At 45.6% G+C, this 17,241-nt stretch overlaps 3 protein-coding genes across 3 annotated transcripts in view; 1 reads left to right on the plus strand and 2 right to left on the minus strand.

Annotated features, from left to right (window-relative positions):
- LOC118420784 lies at nt 1-4,102 on the minus strand. Its single transcript, XM_035827777.1, has one exon. It carries the CDS (start codon nt 3,716-3,718, stop codon nt 845-847), a length of 2,874 nt encoding a protein of 957 aa, XP_035683670.1. The 5' UTR covers nt 3,719-4,102; the 3' UTR covers nt 1-844.
- Nucleotides 4,103-7,071: 2,969 nt separating this feature from the next.
- On the plus strand, nt 7,072-7,725 carry LOC118420808 (kelch-like protein 38). The gene has a single exon (XM_035827818.1). It carries the CDS (start codon nt 7,141-7,143, stop codon nt 7,723-7,725), a length of 585 nt encoding a protein of 194 aa, XP_035683711.1. The 5' UTR covers nt 7,072-7,140.
- A 5,793-nt stretch (nt 7,726-13,518) lies between these two features.
- Nucleotides 13,519-17,241, minus strand: part of LOC118420821 (TALPID3 protein-like) — a 122,664-nt gene continuing 118,941 nt past the window's right edge. The window contains 5 exon segments of the mRNA XM_035827844.1: nt 13,519-14,039; nt 14,361-14,928; nt 15,399-15,490; nt 16,313-16,560; nt 16,955-17,063. Coding sequence (XP_035683737.1) covers nt 13,528-14,039; nt 14,361-14,928; nt 15,399-15,490; nt 16,313-16,560; nt 16,955-17,063 — 1,529 coding nt within the window. The 3' untranslated portion in view covers nt 13,519-13,527.

The following is a 17,241-nucleotide window of genomic DNA, read 5'->3' on the forward strand; positions in this document are numbered from 1 at the left end:
TCGGTGATGGGCTATGTAATTGGCATTTTTGTACTTATTATTATTTTCGGTATTCTGTGTATAATCATTTAATTAGCTGCTACAGCCTTACGTTATCTTTCACTAATATCGTCAAACGTTTACAACGCTAAGAATATTGGGGAATAACGCCATTGGACCACAGTAGTCTCAGCCTTCCCCAGCACAATCCAATGTATCTTGCTTAGATATTCTTAGATATTGATTCTGATGTATGCGACAATGTTCCACTTGACCTAGATCACACCTGCCGCCTATTCCGCATAATTGCAATGATACAAGGTATGTTTTAAAAGAGATGACATCAAACTCTGCACGACAGTGATGATAATGAATAATTTGTTTGATTAACGTCAAATATCCGTGAAATGTAATCGATAGAAATCCGGCAAAATTGGACATTGTCGTGATATCCAACTGTAAAGCTCTTTTTTTCTGATTAAGTGTGATTGCAATAAAGTAGATACAATTTTTTCAGACAAATTCGAAATATGCCCTATTGGATTCTAATTATTATTATTACTCTAACATAATTAAACGACTCCGTTTCATTACAAGTGCTGCAAGTCTATGTACCCAATTGTATGGATCTAACTGAATACCTAACTAGATAACTGAATCAAAAGTCTATACTGACTGCGAAGCTCGACTGCATGATGGCACAGGCTACTATTGGACAAAATTATTAGGAAATACACCCATTGTTTATAGTCCGCGACAAATTAGTAAGTGCATCCCGTATGGCAAGCATTGTACTGTTCTAGTGGTCAGAACACACGTACTTCACATACTTGTAGGAGCACTTCTTGTGCCGTTAGCAGAAACTTCATTGCCATGAAATGCCATGATCAACGAGGTGAGCAGCATCCCTCCGTGGCCTCAGCTGGTCTATCTTTTGCAGCAGCTCCTCAGGAGTCGGTCGCTTGGACGGGTCCACTATCCAGCAGGACCTGATGATGCGGTACACCGACAGCGGACAGTTCTCCGGCTGCTGCAGACGGACTCCTTTCCTCAGCAGCTCCAACAGCGTGCACACGTCCGGGTGCATCGGGCCGCCAGCATAGCGCGGCTCCTCCCCAAAGCTGGCGATCTCCCACAGCAGCACGCCGTACGACCACACGTCACTCTCGCACGTGTACACCCCGTCCCGTAACGACTCCAGGGCCATCCACTTCAGCGGCAACAGCTCCTCCTCCCCGCCCTGGTTGGTGCGTTTGTACGCCGACGACACGTAAACGTCGCGCGACAGCCCGAAATCCGCGATCTTGGCCACCTTCCTGTCGCTGATGACGACGTTACGGGCTGCGATGTCCCTGTGCACGATCTTCAGACGTGCCAGCTCCGATAACCCACTGGCCACGCCAGAAGCAAACCCGAGTCGTTCTAACAGTTTCCTATGTCCTGTCACCTTGAATTGTTCTCTCAGACTCCACAGGTACCGCCGCAGTTCTTCGTTAGTCGCGTACTCCACAACAATGTACTGTGGCTCCGATTTAGTCAGAACCCCGTAAAACTTGACCACATTCGGGTGTCCAGCCTTGTCCTCGTGGATCCTGGCGAGGATGTCCATCTCGCGGCGAAAGTCGCGGACAGCCGACGCTGTCATGCGGTCGGGCCGGATACTTTTGGCGGCCACCAAAACCTGGTACCCCTCGGGAACGCGCAGTCTTCCCCGCACGACGTGGCCGAACTCTCCCTCGCCGATCATATGCTCGAAATGAATGTCTTGTCTGTCTAGTTCCCATGGTGAGAGGGTCTCCATTTCTATGTCCGCTGTGTCATTTGTACGCAGCCTACGCCGCCTTGCCAGGATCACAATCACGATACAACAGACTATAAACATGGCAGGAATAACGGAAGCCAACACTCGGTTACTTTCAGGCTTGGGGGCATTCTCACAAAATCTACCTGATTGTCCCTCTACACAAAAACAGGTACCGTTGACTGGGTCACATGAGGCGTTGTTCTGACAGTGACAATCCTTGCTGCAGTTCAAACCGAAGCTGCCAGGTGTGCATGTGTGTTCACACCTGTCTCCATAAAGACCGGGAGGGCAAAAGTAAAAATTCTGGCATGAGTCGCCCCACTGGCCTTCTGCACAGATACAGGTGCCATTGACGGGATCACACGAGGCGTTGTTCTGACAGTGACAGTTCATGCTGCAGTTCCAACCGAATGCGCCAGGTGCGCAGATATATTCACACCTGTCTCCATGACGACCGGGAGGACACAGACAACCCTCCCACCTGTCACACGTCCCTCCGTACTGACAGTCGCACACCTGGTGACAAACTTCACCCCAGTAGCCAGGTGGGCATCTGGTAGCGTTGAGGATAAAGGTCGCATTGATCACTTCACCATCTATAGCTTTTACCACACAAGTATATTCACCATTGGCAGTCTCTAAGATCGGCTCGAAGTTGATGGGTCTGTTTTGTACTGCTCCTTCTTCAATGATTCTCGTTTCATTATAATTCTTTTCTGCTGGATAAACCCACGTCATATTTGCTACGTGGATGTGTGGAGCCAGGCAGGTCAGAGTCAGGTTGGTACCGATGTACTTCACGACTGAATCGCCAGGTTTATCCACGATGACGACCTCAGGCCAGGGAATATCACAGACCCTCCCTCTCCATCCCGGGCGGCACTCACACGCACCGTTAAAGCCATGGCAACGGGCTCCGTTCTTACAAATACAGTCTTTGTCACAGTACAGACCGTATCTGCCCTCGGGACATCCTGTAACGTCGTACTGAAAATTGATATCGACTCCCAATAGGCTAACAGCAAATGCGTGAATTGCGACGACATCGGTACATTGTATCCGATTGGACGAAGTAGACCATATGTCATTAAACTCTACAAGCCAAACATACGGGAGCCCTTCTGCCATGCCCATCTCGCACTGACCACCTTGTGCCCACTCAGGCAACGTATGGCCGTATTCAGTGTCCAAAAATACAGCCTTACCCTTACTTTTGAACTGTCTGTCGCGACATGGAAACTCCAATCTGCCTTCATTCTCAGGAACCCTCAATGGCGTCTCGAGCAATAATTTATCGATATCATACGAAGATGGGCTGAAAGCAAGACACAATCGAAGGGAGCAGTCCCCCATGACAACATCAATTTCTCCGTCACGAAGAGTGGGGATTAGGTCGGGGTACTGATGTGTGGTTGAAGGATTTTCAGCGTCGATATGATGATGAAGTACAACATCGTAATGTCCATTAGTACTGCTCAGCAGCACATAGTTCTCACCCGGCCCATCATCAGGAATAACTGGTGTTTCGCACCGCTTGTTGTAGTACGGCGGGTATCCCGGCACGTCCGTGACCACGATGACGAGGTTCACGAGCCAGACGCTGTTGTCTGCAGTATCTGTCAGCTCCAGGGACAGGTTGTACCGCGGACTGAACTCATAGTCCAGCGGCGCGGCCACGGTTAGCGTCAGGTTCTCAGGAACGACCTCAAACCGTCCCAAACCGTTGCCTCTGGTGATGTTCACTGCCCAGGACGTTCCATTTCCTTCTACATCGCTGGCGTTAACGACGTCTCGCAGGTGCTTGACTGTGCTGCCGACGGACGCATCCTCGCGTATTGAGACGTCTTCATACCACACCGCGGCGTCTCGGCGGGCCTGGGAGGATGAGAGCAGAGCGGCCAGCAGGAATACGGCACAGGACGTCGCACACGGCATCTTCTCTTCACACAGACACCACGCTGTCGAAGAAATGTTATCACGTTATGTAGCTGCAGGTGCGTTGATGGGAGCGGTCTCTAACTGGATATGAACGGATGTAAAACATTTATTCCTATTTCCTCAGTTATACGTCACTCTCATTCAGGGTACGATTGGGGTAGGGCATTGTTCTTTAGTTAGTATGGGCCTAGTCTGTGTAACGCAAACTCCGCTGTCCAGGGCTGTAACTGGCCCCTCCCCGCGGAGGGGGCCGGCGGATATTGCGCGGGCTACTATAAGCGAGATTTAATCAGGCTAGTATGGGCCCGTCCACATGGACATAGGGCAGGTGTACGACAGCAAAGTGAGGACATTTTTAGAACATTCCTGGCACAAAGCCAAACCGTAGTCGTGTTAACAGATGTTTTGTCAATATTGCAGTGACGCGGTTTTGACAAACACACCCTGTTTACTGTCTATTGTCTTAAATCTTTCGTGCGTTACGAACGTCAAGGCGGTCAGCACCAAGCGACTTTGCGGTATTTGCGTTGGCGATATTACAAAATACTTGCCTTCACTGAATAACGTACAGCTTTAATAGATAGAGGACCGTATAGGACACTTACAGCCTAGTATATAACGTTTAGTTAATCAACCATAAGAGAACAGTTGAAACTACATGCAATAAAGGGTGTCAAACAAACAATGTAACAGATATGCAACACTGAGGCACCTGTGGCCTAGTGTACTTAAGGGATGACTGAGGTAAGCCATGCAATGCGCTGGGTGAGCCGAAATCCCCTTACACATAGCAGACCAAGGCCTCCCGACCACTGGCTAGCCAAGGTTCGTAGGGAGAGTAGAAATCGCAACAAACATACGGTGGGCCGTCGTACGATTTTGATGTAGAATTTTTAAGCAGGCTGTGGCATTACAAAACCACTGACGAGGAGCGAAGGCAAGGTGTGGCTGAATGTTTGTACATTTGAACGACTATCCCACAAATAAAAGAATTGTTCTCAGTTTGCGATTGTACTGTGGTCGTACGACGAACGTGACAGGGCCAAAATGAAACATATCTTATGGACAAAACGAATTGGAAGGGACAAAACTTACCAACGTCTGACTGGCTGCTCTTCTGGGACAGATTTCCGATTGACTGAAGTTCTTGGAACTTCTTCACATAACGTACACACAGAAAACTGACAAGCGTCACTGAACACACGACCAGTCCACTTCGTTGAATAGTTGAAAGAAATCGTCATGAGATTTGACGAGTCACCTGGCAGCCACCTTCCGTCATGACGTCCTTTCAGGTGTGATGAGTAACAGGATGTTAGCTACTCAGGAAGGATCGGGAAGAAACTCTCACTGCGGCAAACACAGTTAATAATAAAAAAAACGTCACTAGAATAGTCCAGTACATGAGACGGCTGTCATGTATTTGGTGTTTACATTGTACAGACTTTTGGCATATCTATAAAGATCTATAAACTATGGTAAATTGATCTACACATTTGTGTGAGGATGTAGGCCGAGAGCATTTGTGCAGCTGCTACCTGAACCCCTATATTGGGTTGGACTATTCCGAAATAATCTTTGACCTCCTGAGACTTCCCGCTTTTTTGCGACGAGCAGGGTTTGGTTGCTACTAGGTAAGAAAAACTGCTGTATAGTCAGACTAGTGCTGGTAAGGGCAAAACCTGCTCACGCCGATTTGTTGGAGCCAGAAGAAAAGCATGAAAATCCTGAGTGTTTGTCTGACCAAGGAGGTCTCTTTTTAACCACATTCTCTGAAATTCTGGGCATGGTGTGTTGTGTGTGTTGGTGTGTGATGTTTCTCATGATCTCTGCTTTACGGGGAACTTCAAGACGACCAAGCTCTCTCTCCCAACCTGCACTGGATTTGGTGTAACGTTGATCCCTGCAAGATCCTACGACGTATTTGTTTGTTTTATCGACATCTGAGACTAACACTGAAAAACTACAAGCACAAGATCGGTGACCATATCCACAGCAAAATTATAATATGCGGCGGGATGGGTTTTCGGGTTGGTGGAAAAAGCTGTCCAGTCTGAAAACATGGTCTGCATGGGGTGTGCGTGTATCCTGTCATGACAAAGATATTTGAATGTTTCATCCAGGACCAGATTTCTTGTATCAGGTTACATATTTTCAGTTGACCTTCTGAGCCAAAATGAGTCCCTCAGTTTGTGATTGCACTTAAAACTTTAAGGCCCCATTCATAATAAGCCTTACAAATCGGATTCGGCTATGTCGCATACCTGAGACCTGATACCATTGCGCCCGAGACGTCCAAATCGTTTACAACTGCAAGCTGATTCCAGCTACATCCTTGCAGATTAATAAAAAATGCAAGGTGGCGTCATGCTTGCTCAGTGCCCCCCTCCCGACCTTCCCACCAGACGCAGTGGACCTTGTCTGTCCAGACACCAAACTCGCTACCAGAATCTGACATATCCGGAAAATATTCCAATGACAGAAATATTGGGCCGTGTGGCGCGTTGCATACACCCAATCCCTTGATCTCGAAAGTTAAGTAATGCGCAGTCCGGTCAGTTCTTGGATGGAAGACCAACCAAGGACGACTGGATGCTGTAGCCTCACGAAGAATTTCACGAAATCGTCTTCCAGGATGGACGTAAAACGGAGGTCACATGCTTGAGGAGGCGCCTTGACCACGTTAATCAGCCTCATTATTTAACACTACTGCCTGCAAATACACCTGATAAATTTTACATGTACCATTATTATATTATATTTGACGCATAAATACCTCACTTTGTATGTGCAAGGCTTGGTATGAACGGGGCCCAAGTCTATAGCTGTAAAGTTACACCGAGGTAATGTTTCATGTGGAAACTATCCTTATTGCCAGAAACATCCTGTCAATAACCCCAACCCTTCTACAAAGAAAAGAAAACTGTACAAGAAGAGTATAGTATGCAATAACAATTGTTCTTTTGAAGACAATATTAACATATAATAGCATGGTGGTCATGGAAAATTGGAATTGTATCCCCCACTCTGAAATTTTTTGGACTTCTAGTTCTTCTAGAACTGATAGCTAGTGCTGTTTGTAGCATATATTTTGGACATTTGCAGGACAATAGCTAAGGAGATGATGGACATGAGCTACTCAGATTCTGTGACTATATCGACTAGAAGATACTGTCAATTATATCATGTAATTTATATGTATACTCATTATCAAATCCTGTTGTTTTTCAGAATTAGCACACAATGGCAGCCGGACAGCAATCACAGGCATCATTTGACTTCTGCCACGCTCCACACGCAGGCTCCCTCTTGCAGGGCTTGCGTTCAGCCTACTGACAGATGTTACCCTTTGTGTCTCGGGAAAAGAGATCCCCTGCCACCGCAACATTCTGGCTGCTTGCAGTGAGTACTTTCATGCAATGTTCTGTAATGGGCATCGTGAGAGCAAGGAGCATAAGGTGGACATCCATGGAGTCAGCTCTGACACGTTCCAGCTTCTTGTTGACTACATGTACACCTCAAACGTCACCATCACAGAAGACAATGCTGTGGAACTGCTAGAAGGGGCCAACTTCTTCCGGATCCAACCCGTGCGTGGTGCATGTGCGACTTTCATATCCAACAACCTGAGTGCTAAAGACTGTCTGCAGATGATTCATTTAGGCAACATGCTGTCCTGTCCAGACCTGGAGAAGAAAGCGAGGTTGTGTGCCTTGGAGGAGTTTGAAACTGTCAGTAAAACATCTGAGTTACTTTCCTTGACTAAGGACCAGCTCAAGACACTCATCTCATCAGATGACCTCAATGCCTCTGAAGAAACGGTGTATACAGCAGTGATGGCCTGGATTGACCATGACCATGAGCAGAGGAAGGAAGAGATGAGAGAGCTGATGGAGCTGGTCAGGTTCCCCTTCATGGACAAGATGTACTTCTTGGAGAATGTGGAGAGCAACAGGGCAGTCTACACGTCATGCCAGGATATCGTGACGGAAACTCGTAAGTAGATGATTTCCAGAACATTACGAGATAACTTGAATTTAAGTTTATTGAAAATAGATACCTTTTTTTATGCATTGGCTAGCATCTGCACTATATGGGGGTTCCATGACAATTTTGACGAAAGGTGGACTCCGATATGTTTGTGGCATTTGACAGATTTAATTACTTCGGTTCCAAGAAAAAGAGGAGGATGAGAAGGGGGATTCGATTTTCTAGAATGACGCATCTCAACAGTTTTCGAGGGGTTGTGTTCCATAAGCCATAAATTTGTCCATGATAATATTTTAGAAAGATCAGAGTTAAGTCTGGCAGCTGATGAAGAGGGACTTTCAACAACGTCAAGCAATGAGCTGTCATCGGCGAAAAGGAAAGGATGTGTAACAAGTCCATCAACCATATCATTAATATAAACGAGAAATAAAAGGGGCCCTAACACAGATCCCTGGGGAACACCTGCGCTTATTTCACACCAATCAGAGCATTGACCATCAATTATGACTCGTTGTATTCTACCGTGTAAATAACTCTGAAACCAGTTAAGAATTGGCCCTACCACCCCGTTACGCTGAAGCTTGAATATCAATCCTTGATGCCAGACTTTATCAAAAGCTTTGGAAAAGTCTAAATATACAGCTCTGACTTCTTTCTTTGAGTCGAGTGATTGACAAATTTTGTTGGAGATATAGACCAGTTGACTAACGGTTGAGTCCCCTCGAATGAATCCTGACTGGAAAGAGTATAACAAGTTTTGAGATAACAAATGATTATACAAATGTTTGTATACTATCTTTTCAAGAATTTTGGATAGAGAGGGTAATAACGAAACAGGGCGGTAGTTGGACTATACATGTGGGTCACCTTTTTTGAATATTGGCACAACATTTGCCCGTTTCCAAGCTTCTGGGAAAATGCCATGGCAAAGAGACAAATTGAACACATACGCAATTTTATCAGAAATAAAAGGGGAAATAAGTTTTAAAAAGCGATTATCAATATTATCCCACCCATATGCTTTGGAAATATCAAGGTCAGAAATGTACAATTCGACCTCACTAGCTGAGGTTACACAATCAAACAGACGTACATCAGTCAAATAATCAAAGTGCGGTAGGCAGGCATTAGTGTCGTCAATTGTCGTCAGACTGGAGAGAAAAGTATTTGTTGAGTGCTGAAGCTTTTTCCCCAGAGTCGGTTATGTAAAGATTGTTACACTTAAGAGGGGGAATAGTACTCTTCTCTTTACATCTATAAAATTGCTTCACAACGTGCCACCAAGTTTTACTACCTGAGGTAGAATTTGATAAAGAATTTGTTAGACGAGTTTTATAGTTGGATTTTGCAAGAGTAATTTCATTAACTAATTTATTTCGAATCTTACGATAGGAGGCCCAGAACGAGGGGCTGTTAAACAATTTGGCTTTCTTGTGAATATTGTCTCTTGAACTCATAAGTTTTCGCAACTGGGGCGTCATCCAGGGCTTATCTCGTGGTTTAACAGTTACATTTCTGTGGGGAACACATTTATTTTTGGTCTCAATAATAAGATTAATTAATAATAAAATCTTTTATTCGCCCTACACTTGAATACGGAGACATTATATGGCATGGCTGCACTATCTCCGATTCACAACTGATAGAACGCATCCAATACGAATGTTCACTTGTTGTCTCCGGTCATATTTATCTATTCTTAAAGAACTTGGATGGGAAAAACTATCAGACCGTAGACACGTTCACTCTCTTATTTTATTCTACAAAATTATCCAAGGTCTCACCCGTCCATATTTGAGAGAGTTGATACCACCTTTTGTATTAGACTCCACTCATTACGATCTACGCAACAAACAAAATATTCAGATACCTATATGTTCTACAGATCGTTTCCAAAGATCTTTTATTCCCTACGCTACTTATCATTGGAATAAACTGGCTCTGGCCGATCGCTCCTTGAGCCTTCCTCTGTTCAGAAAAAAATTGACCAAATCTGTGCGCCCCGTCCTTGTTTCGTACTTCGCGTCAGGTCCCCGTTACCCCTGCGCTTTACTCACACGTTTTCGTCTTGGAACCCATAGTTTAAATCAAAGTCTGTTCACCCGTAAACTTGTTGTTAGTCCAGCTTATTCTTGCGGTTATCCATGTGAAAGTATCAGTCACTTCATGTTACACTGCCCTAACTACAATCATCAGAGATCTTCCCTCTTCGGCAATTTGAGAAGACTGGTAGGTTTTGATACGGACATCTATCCGACGACAATTTAGTACAATTGCTTTTAAGTGGATCTTCTTTTCTGTCCTCTGCAGACAACTCCAAAATATTAATGTTTGTGCAGACTTTCTTAATAGATACCAATCGCTTCAATAATGACTAAACATCATCCTACCAGTCTTAAGGGACTTAGTTAATCATCATATTCTCAGTTTATATCTTTGAATCTTCATTTGTTGTTTTTGCTTCAGTGCTTTGCCTACGTGTTATTTTGTTATCTTGTTTTGTTATCTTGTATTTATTTATCCATGTATTTGTATTCTTTTGCGGTGGCGGCATGAATATAAGTCACGACTTGAGTGTGCCGTCACCATGTCTTGTAAATATATGTTGCAATAAAAAATAAAAAAAAACTCGTAAGTACCGGCTGTTCCCATGAGAGGTCCAGTCACCCCTCACCCGTCCCCGCCGTGCCAGTGGTCTGAGGGAGGTAGCGGTGGTCATTGGAGGGAAGAAGAGACGAGGCGATGCAGATGATGACTTCTCCCGCTCCGTCAGAATGACCTACTCCGCCAAGCCAACAGGCACAAGTTGGATTCCCATGACTAAAATGAATCAGCTTACTGTGCCTATTCCTGTAACTGTTCTAGGCACCAGTGACATTGTCATTTCTGATGGCAAAGAAGTGTTGCTGTACCAGCCAGAACTGAACTCCTGGTCCAGTCTTGCTGCGATGAACTCAGAGCGGTACAGTAACAAGCTGGCGGTGTTGTGTGGTAAAGTTTATTCAATTGGTGGTAACATGAATGGGTTCAGTGGACCTGCACTAGCATCAGTTGAGGTCTATGACCGAAGCCAGAACAGGTGGACTGCAGGCGTACCTCTTCCACAGCCAAGGTGCCAGCATGCTGCTATAGTGTTGGATGGCAGCATATATGTGATGGGCAGGCGTGATGGTGAAAATCATCCACCCTCAACAGTGTACTGCTTCAGCCCTGGAGACTTGCAATGGCACACACTTAAAGATATGCCTGTAACAGCTGATTATGCAACAGCTTCAGTTCTCAATGGCAGCATCTATGCTGGACTAGACTCAAATATCTTCTGTTTTACACCCAGCGAAGATGGTGGTCTCTGGAGTATGGTAGCATCAGGTATTCCACTCTTTTTCGGTGTTACCGTGTTCAGTGGGAAGGTTGACATCTATGGAGGCTGTGACCAACAAACAGACAAGGGAACCAAAAAAGTATTGTGCCTTGATCCAGAAACTCAGTCACTCAATCGTGTGGGATCCATGCCCACAGGTCTGTATGGGCATACTTGTGTCACTTGTGTCACCATACTGAAGCACTGCTGATGTACCATGGACTACCCTGCATGAAACTGTAGAAAGCCAGAAGTCATATATTTTGGTTCAAAAGTAAACAGTTTGGCATACAGTGGTGTTCGGTAACATAAACCCATACAATAAAGTCCCACTGCATGCAGAGGCACCAATCCCTGTGAATTACTAAGTCTTCCTATTAATCAAGCAACGATAGTGATAAGTCGTGGGTACCAGTACGCTGTACCGGTACAAAACCGTTTTTTTCTTCTTGGACCGGCCCGAAAAAATGCACCTGAAAAAAATCAGCAGTCTGGACTTGGGACCATTTAGAAAATGAACAGACTATACCAGCACCTGTTTTTTTTACCTCACCGACACAAGAAAATAAGGAGTGAAGTAGAGAGTTGATAGTCAGCTTACCAAGTTTCTACACAGTCAACCTTGGTCTAAGAGCATTCTAAAATGCCAGTAGAAGTCAAACAGATTCCTTTGTAACGAAATGGAACATTGTTTCAAGTATTGGTCATTTACATATTTTCACAGACAGATAGGTAGAAAAGGAAAAAGACCTGGTCTGTACCTGTTCCTGAATTTTCTGTACTGGTGCCCACCCCTAATAGTAACAGTGATTGAATCAGACTACCAGTAGAAATATTTCAGTATAGAAAAGACAAAGACAGTCAGAGTCGTATCCAGGATGTCATGTAGAACTTTATTCATCATTAAGTAAAACTGATCCTTATAAACAATCTACTGTAAAGATTTCAAGTTTCATACAAATAAAGTTGGAGCATTCACATGTACATAAACATTTACTTCATATATGTACAATTTTCTATTTTCATACATTGCCTTCAAAAATAGATGAGGAATTATTTTCATAGAGTGGAAGGTTTGGTTTCTGTCAGACTTTTTAGGGCAGAAACATTAACAACTACATGTATTAACAACTAGATAAGCTTGTCTCAAAATGAGCTACATAGTAGTAAATAAAGTTGTTTCTACTTTCCTGAATTTGTCCACATTTTCTCCACACAAAGCACAAGGGAGCTTAAGTCATCACACCAGACACAGCACAACATAACTATAAGGCCACACTGACTTGATTCTATGGATGACATCAATGCGTTGATTTTCGCCTGTTCTAAAAAAAACGACCCACACAGAGGTCAAGGGATAGGTGAAGTGAGGTGAGAAAAAAAAGTGACCCCATGATACACAATAGCATCCCTGGTCAGTCTGAATTTCATGCTTGCCAGAGGATCTGCTCTCCAGGGTAAGGGGACACATGGTCAGGGTATGGGGCCAAAGCGCCTTTGTTCCCCTCTTTCAACAAGATTCGCAATATAAACATGATTGAACTGGCGACGATTATCTCTTACTGGAGGTGAACATCACACAAACCAGGCCTGGGAAAGAATGGACTGGGTGTTTAGCCCTGTGATTTTTCTTTTTCCCCGCACACATTAGTTTTGGGGTCTCCAGAGGAAGTCATCCATAACATTAAGACTGTGCGGCTTATTATAACCAGCCTGCTAAGGTAGCCATTTGTCGCCAAATTTGTACTGGCTATTTATGGGGCTAGGCAGCAGGGAGATGGATAAAACTCCCTAGAACCCACCCCCAGATATTTCAGATATATCTGAAACTCCCTAGAACCCACCCCCAGATATTTCAGATACGAGGGGCGTGCAAGAAGTAATGGCCCTGACCCACTTTCAGTCGTCTGATCTAAATGAAATTTTGTATGTGTAATGATTCATATCTCTATGGGTTATGTTGCAAAAGACAGCTCTGAACTAATTGTGGTTTCTGATTTACTGGTGTTTGAACTTAGTCAGGTGCGAAATGGACCAGGTGTGAAATGGAACCAGTTGAGTGTCGCGCAGTGATCCGGTTTTTGTATTTGAAAGGACGCACACCAAAGAAGACTTTTGATGAAATAAATGAAACTTATGGTGATGATGCCCCATCATATGACCTTGTAAAACGCTGGCATCCTGAATTCAAACGTGGCCGGAAGTCTGTGGATACAGCTCCCAGACTTGGTCGTCCCTCTTCTGCCATTGATGAGGCATCTGTTGGAGGACCAACCTGGGGTGTCCTACAAAAACGGTGTCCAGAGCTGCATCAAACGATGGGAGAAATGCATAACTCTGGGTGATTCCTATGAAGAAAATGACTAATATCTGTGCCAAGTTTCATTAATCTCCTGCTATGGGAAATGGGTCAGGGCCATTACTTATTGCACGCCCCTCGTATATCTGAAACTCCCTAGAACCCACCCCCAGATATCTCAGATATATCCGACACCTCCCCTGCGCTGTACTCTCCCCCCTCCAGAGAGCTGACAGTGACACTGTCGTTCTCCCCTTGGATGCTGGGTAACGTTAGCGACACCACGAGCGACGTTCTACGCGGGTCATCCTCTTCCTTCTCTGCACCACCCACTGGGAGGCTGAAGCTCCGCGCCTGTCTCCCGGCACTGAGTCCTGATTGGTCAAACCCAGCAGTGGAACCACCTGTTCTTCCCATGCCGAGCCCTGATTGGTTGAGAGTGTCTGGTCCAGAAGCAGAACCACCGGTTCTACCCATACTGCGCCCAGATTGGTTGAGAGTGTCCAGTCCAGTCGTGGTCCCTCCCGTTCTTCCCAGGTCAGCGCTGTGATCTGATTGGCTGAAAGACTGGGTGAGGTAGCCAGACTGGATGAGGGCGTCTAAGTTCATCTGGTCTGGAGTGAAGGTCCGGGTGTCCATGTCACTCAAGGTGTGGGTCCCTTGTAGTCCTGGAAACGTATACGTCATGTTGGTTAGTCACTGAATAAAGAGACTCTTTTACACTACTGTTCTTTTTTTTCACCGACTGTCTGTCACCGTTCTCAGGACAATACTGCCTGATCCACATTGCACAGCGGCATACATGTAGGTGTTGCTACTTATAGATGAGGTACCAAACGTAAAGTTTTTACATATGTACAGTGATTGTTTTATATGGTGTATACCAAGCAGTCCCAAATGTAAAGGAGTGTAATACATACATATGTACCATTTACAATATTGATATAAAAATCATCACCTAGAAGTACAGTGGGAGCGCCCAGTCTTACCCTGCTGGCTTGTCCTGCCTTCCTCTGGCCCCTCGTCTTCAGGCACAGCCTTCACCGTGATCACCCTGGCCGGCCTCGGGTCGGGGGCTCTGACCTCCGACCTCTGCTCGCCCCTCGATGCCGCCAGCGGAGTGCGAGAGCGCGGGGAGGGCCTGGGGTCGTCTGCGGACGCGACGCTGATGACCCGGGGGGCCGAGGCCGGTTTCCGTGACGACGGCCTCTCCAGGTCAGACAGCACCATGGTGTCGTCCTCGGGAGGAACGGTGCGGTCCCCGGGAATGGTACGGTCCACCGGAATGGTACGGCCCGCTGCCTCCCCTCGCGAGCCTCTCCCCGCGTCCCGCGCCTCTCCCAAGAGGACCATCTCCGCAGTCTGGGTCAACCTGGGTCGTTGCCCCTCGCTGACCTCGCCGACACTTGCGTCATTGTCGGCGCCCCCCTGGGCGGCCGTGGCCTTCTCCACCATGCTCCTGACGGGCTGCTGGGCACGTGCCAGGAGGGCGAGTAAGGGGTCTTTGTGGACACCGCTCAGGGCTTTGGGCAGCAGCTCACCCTCACTAGGAGGCTCCTGGGAGTACAAGACAGAAGACATCAAGGCTTTAAGATCAAGAACATCTGTGAAGAACATCCATGAATTTTATGCACAAATCACCAGGATTCAATAGTTACAGCAAATCTATTTCTTAGCCTTGTGTACAAGGAGATGCTACTGGTATAACCTGCTAGGTCATGTGCAATTGTTGCTACCAATTTCAATAAGAAACATGCATAAACGCATGATAAGATGCATGTAAGTTATGTGATATTAGTAGAACCCCATGTGATACGGCAGGTTATCACCCGGTCCAAAATACCCGTATTGAAAATTATCGTGGCCCAAGTATGATATAACAAGCATTACAGGAAACACCTGTTCATTCATACCTTTCACTGTATTTTTGAGAATCTTAATAAATAAGTTATACATTGTCTCAGGCACTACGCCTCCTGCAGAGGAGGATGCCTGGAATTCAATGGAGGACTGATAAGGATGCTGACCTGCTCGTGGTCCATCTCCTCAGCCCCCTCCAGTGTGCTGGCCAGACTGCTGTCACCTGACCTGTCTCCTACACCAACCCCGCCTGCAACACCTGTGCAACAGCATTAGGGCATCAGCTTTTAAGTTCATCTGTGTTGGGAGACGTGAATCTGAAGCAGGTTTAATCTGGGTTTAATATACTACTATCCCTCAAAAGAGAAGGAGTATGCCATAAACTTTCTGCAACATCTGTAACGTATCTTATTTGTAATTGTATATGTAAAGTACAGGTAACTTTTAATAGGAAAATGTAATAGGAAAGCTCTGCAATTCAGCCCTTAGGCTGCAACCAAGCTTTCAATCCATGTTGTTCTTGGAAGTAAACCAGTCTACTACTACAGTATAAGCCACTTAATTGCACACCATATTTGCCAGTTATCTGGCTGGACTGCCCTGGTTTGGGATTTGGAGATTCCATGCAGTTAAGAGAGGTGTCCGGTAATCAGTTGTGCAATTAACTGGCTTCTACTGTACTTATACTACTACATATAACTGTCTTCGAAAAAGGAGTCGAACCCAATAACTCAGGATCTAGAGTAGGCTTTTACTAGCTTTAGATTAGAGTAGACACTTGTGATATTGTATTTTACACTGTTTGAATCTTTTATGTTACCTGCAATTAGCCCATGGGCAAGAATTTGCAATAAACTTGAATTACTATCTGCATAAGATGACATACAAGACTCTTTATCTACAATCAAGATAAATGCATGATATATACAATTTTATTATACTTTTATGCTTTATTAACAATCAGAGGATATCAGTGACTGTCACCTTCCCTGAGGCAATGCTTATAGGTGTATACATATCTTCGTTGTGAACAAACAACCCTGTTATCCAGTAATTTCCCAACCCGATGAAATGAGCTTACCCTGTAGGCCGCCTGCAGCTCCGGCCTGCCCCTTACTGAACAGCCACTCCCCCTCGGACAGGGACACGTCTGCCGTCTCCGTAACCGTGGTGATGGCGGAAGAACTGCTGGACTCCGAAGGCGGAGGGGAGTGTTCGGAAGACGATGGGGGGGACTCCATGGGAGGGGGGAGGCTCTTTGGTGTGACGGGGGGAGGAGGAGGCTGCACCAGGCTCGTTGGTTCCTCAGTTGGGGACACTGACATCTCACTGGTGGATAAAGGCATAGGAAAAGACAAATTGATTATTGGCAAGCAACAAACAAAAACTCTGTTAGGAAGCTTCTTTGAAAATCAAATCCAGACTGCATTGCAATTTTTGCAATGTAGTCTATCGATGCTGGGAGCTGCATTTTCCGTGCCTCCTATTTCTGTCATAAACTGCCTCCCAAAATCTACTTGGAAAACAGATACTTTGTACTAGGTTGTTTTGCAGCACCTGAATTCACTGCAGAAGTTAATGCATTTTTCTGGCTGCCAGAAGCAACACATCTGCTTGCAATTGTCTAGTTCGTTACTGAGACTGGGAGCATTGAAGAGACAGAAGCCCTGGGGTGGCCGCTGCGAGTTTAATGTTTACCGTTTTCAGTTGTGCACAAGGAAACCCGCCAAAAACTAGAAGGAAGCCGCCAACACCCAGGGCCAAGAGGAGAAATAGGTGGCAGACATGCGCAATTGGTTCGACGGAAGCGATAAGAGCGACACCCCGTGCAGCTGTGTAACAGGGGGGACAGGCGTTTGGCATGGTCAGTTAGCACTACATCAACCCCCACTGTTACAGCTGCATGAGAAGCAACCCTGCACTCTATAACAAACCAGCAGGTGCAAGGAACAAGGAACAACGCTGCGATCATGAATCATGCTAGATTAAACTTGCTACATGACATAAAAT

The sequence above is a fragment of the Branchiostoma floridae genome, chromosome 1 (genome assembly GCF_000003815.2).
Source record: "Branchiostoma floridae strain S238N-H82 chromosome 1, Bfl_VNyyK, whole genome shotgun sequence".
NCBI classification, from domain to species: domain Eukaryota; kingdom Metazoa; phylum Chordata; class Leptocardii; order Amphioxiformes; family Branchiostomatidae; genus Branchiostoma; species Branchiostoma floridae.